Here is a 3,475-nt window from a genome sequence, read left to right as displayed (position 1 = left end):
GCCCGTGAATTCTATTTCAATAAAGCTGATACAAGATACACTTCACATACCACGCAGTTCACCCATTCAACTCATTCAGAGTGTAGAGTTCAGTGGTTTTTTAGTACCTTCAAGATGGGAGCCGAGGTCAATTTTAGAGCATTTTCATTGCTCCAGAAGAAACCTGCTGCCCTTTAGCAGTCGTCCCTTATTACGCCTTCCCCAGTCCCTGGTAGAAACTAATTCCTGTCTTCATAGATTTGCATTTTCTGGACATTTCATATAAATGGATCACATAATGCCTAGTCTCCTGCGACTGACTTCTTTTACCTAGAATAATATTTTTTCTTTTTTTTTTTTTTTTTGAGACGGAGTCTCGCTCTGCAGCCCAGGCTGGAGCGCAGCGGCGCGATCTCAGCTCACTGCAACCTCCGCTTCCAGGGTGCAATGATTCTCCTACCTCAGCCTCCGGAGTAGCTGGGATTACAGCCGTCCACCACGCCTGGCTAGTTTTTGTATCTTTATTAAAGATGAGGTTTCGACATGTTGCCCAGTCTGGTCTCCAACTGCTGACCTCAGGTGATCTGCTGCCTGGGCCTCCCCGAGTGCTGTGATTACAGGCGTGAGCCAGCGCACCCAGCCTGCTTCCCACAGTGTTTTCAGGGTCCAGCCGTGCTGTAGCGTGCACACGCTTCGCTCCTCTATGGCCGCTGTTACCAGGATGCTGCAGCTATGAGCGTGCATGTGTAAGTCTGGCGTGGACACGTGTTTCCATGTTTGAGGAGCTGCCATCTTGCTTTTCAAAGTGGCTCAGGAGCTAACTTTTTTGTGGGGTACCGTGTCAACAATTTGAGTCAACCAAAGCCAGCGTGTCCGCGCCATCCTTGGCGCCCAATTTCACGAGATCCCGCGAAAAAACTGACCCAGATCGGGCAGGACGCGGTGGCTGACGCCTGTAATCCCCGCACTTTGGAAGGCGGGCGGCTCACCTGAGGTCAGGAGTTCAAGACTAGCCTGGCCAACATGGGGAAACCCCGTCTGTACTGAAAAAAAAAAAAAAATACAAAAATTAGCCAGGCGTGGAGGCAGGCGTCTGTAATCCCAGCCGCTCGGGAGGCTGAGCCAGGAGAATCGCTTGAACCCGCGAGGCGGAGGTTGCAGTGAGCCGAGATCTCGCCATTACACTCCAGCCCAGGCGACAGAGCCAGGCTCCATCGCAAAAAAAAGGAAAAAAAAAAAAAAAAAGACCTAGATGGCACCGGGGTGAAGGGTCGGGACGCGCCCAAAGGGAGAACCGGGCTGGGCTCCAGGATCCGTCGGCGAGGAAGGGGCGAAGGGGTGGAGGGCCTCGGGCCAGGCCGCTGGGGGTGTCTGTGGTTACCTCCGAGGTCCGGCGGCCTTGGCGAGACCCCCGCCACCCGCCGCTCGGTCCCCGCGGCCGCGGTCGCCAGGCGGGCCGGCTCCGGTTACCTGGCAACCAGGTGGCATCCTTCCCGGCAAGCCCCGCGCCTCACCCGCGACGTCGGACCACAAGGCCCAGCGTGCCCCGCGCGGACTACAAGCCCCACAATGCACCGCACACCCTTTTCTCGCCGGCCCCGCGCCGCTCTCCGGAGACCCCGCGGGCTAGCGCCGCGACCCCTTCCCGGCGCTCCCCGCGCGGTGCGTGGCGCGTTCCCTCGCCGGTGACCCGGTGTGCGTGAGGTCGAGGCGCCGGGCGGAGCGGCTCCGGGCCGAAACGCCATGCGGAGGGGCGAGCGCAGGGACGCCGGGGGTCCGCGGCCCGGGTCCCCGGTGCCCGCGGGCAAGGCCTCGCTGGAGGAGCCGCCTGACGGGCCGTCTGCCGGCCGAGACACCGGGCCGGGCGCGGGCCGCCGCAGCACCGAGTCCGAGGTGTACGACGACGGCACCAACACCTTCTTCTGGTGAGGAACGGGGGGCGGCGCGGGGCGGCGCCCTCGGCCCGGGGGTCCCGGCGGCGCCCTTCCGCCGCCTTGCGGTCCGGGGCTGCGGCCGGGCTTCGAGGGTGTGCAGCGCCGGCTCCCGGGCAGCGGCCGGACCGAGCTCCCGAGGCCGGGCGTGGCGGGGCCGGGGGGCGCTGCGGGCGCGGGAGGCCCTGGCCGGACCTCCCCGGGGCTGCCTGGCGCCCCTCTCGCCGCCGCCCGCCTCCGCGCCGCCCCAGAAGCGCTTTCTCTGGTCTCCGTCCACGCCTGACCCGTGTCCCGTCGTTCCGCCTGTGGCTGCGCGACATCATCTCGTGCGTGTGTCGCCCCGACCCCCGCGCGGCGGCCGCGTTGGTGACAGTGTCGCGCGTGCTGCGGCGTTGGGGGAATCCGGGCTCTGCGCCTCTCCCAGCGGCCCCCAGCGCGGCCACGCGTCCTCCCTGCGCCGCTCAGCCCCCGCCGAGCCTGGGGTCCCGCGTCCGCCGCGCTGCCTTTCCCGGGCTGGAGGCGGAGGGGGTCCCGGGAGCCGCTGGAGGGTGGCGCTCGGTCCAGGCAGGCTCCGGGCGCGCCCCCGCCCCCGCCCCCGCCGCGACCCCCGGCTGGCCCTTGGCTCCGCTGCGAGGCCTGCGAGCCGCCTCTCCTCGCCGCACGGTGCACAGTTCGCGTCCTGGGAAGGCCCTGGGCGCAGGTGCAGTAAAAGTGGCCTCAGCCTGAGGAGAGCGTGTGGGAGACACAGACGCCCGCGGCCGGCGGTGGGAGGGAGGCGGCGCGGACGCTTCCGAGAGAACCGCGGGATGGTGGGAGAACAAGGCTGAGGGGTGAGGAGGGGGCGTGTCAGGGGAAGGCGCCACGGGGCAGACCTCACAGGCCCAGCCTGTCCCCAGCAGCCGAAGCTCGAGAGAGTCCTTCCGAGTGGTGGGAAAGCGGATTGGGGTGGGGGAGGCAGCCCTGCGTCCGGACCCACGCAGGGTCTTCCGTGGGCCGTGGGCAGCCGCCGTTGCGGGGAGGGTGTCCAAGCTCTGCTTTGGTTGCCTGTAGAGCCGTCGAGAGGCAGAGGACGTGGGGTACATGCTGCGTGGACCCTCTGGCCTCGGCCCCATGGACATCGGGCCTCCCCCTCAGAGGCCCCGCCACGCCCCTTCAGGCGGAAGGGGTAGCACAGTCCTCCCGCAGCACGGCCAGGGACCACCGGGATCTCCGAGGTCCTGCAGTAAGGAGGCTGCACTGGCCCTTCTTGTTTCTCTTTTGGCCATTCAGCACATTTTGGAGACCCTGCTGCATGTCAGTTAGCGTTCTAAGGAATAAGAACTAAACAAGAAGTTTACAGTCTGGCACAGGCATGGAACTTCAGAAGGCACAGAATGTTCTGGCTGGAGAGGGGCTGAGTGTGGGAGAAGCCAGGAGCACACACAGCACACCCAGGACCAGGGAGCGCACGCAGCCCACCCAGGGCCAGGGAGCACGCCCAGCCCACCCAGCCCACCCAGGACCAGGGAGCGCACGCAGCCCACCCAGGGCCAGGGAGCACGCACAGCCCACCCAGGACCAGGGAG

General features: G+C 65.4%; 1 protein-coding gene across 3 annotated transcripts in view; it reads left to right on the top strand.

Annotated features, from left to right (window-relative positions):
• Positions 1-1,550: 1,550 nt before the first annotated feature.
• PTDSS2 (phosphatidylserine synthase 2) overlaps positions 1,551-3,475 on the top strand; it is a 40,817-nt gene continuing 38,892 nt past the window's right edge. For all 3 annotated transcript variants that reach the window (XR_001818849.2, XM_037731136.1, XM_017507885.2), the window contains exon 1: positions 1,551-1,904. Coding sequence is in view for 1 of the 3 variants with exons in the window: in XM_017507885.2 (XP_017363374.1) it covers positions 1,723-1,904 (182 nt within the window). In the remaining 2 variants the exon portion in view is untranslated. The remainder of the gene's footprint in view (positions 1,905-3,475) is intronic.

The sequence above is a fragment of the Cebus imitator genome, unplaced genomic scaffold (assembly GCF_001604975.1).
Source record: "Cebus imitator isolate Cc_AM_T3 unplaced genomic scaffold, Cebus_imitator-1.0 Scaffold384, whole genome shotgun sequence".
In the NCBI taxonomy this organism is placed as follows: domain Eukaryota; kingdom Metazoa; phylum Chordata; class Mammalia; order Primates; family Cebidae; genus Cebus; species Cebus imitator.
This window is presented reverse-complemented; position numbering and strand designations above follow the sequence as displayed.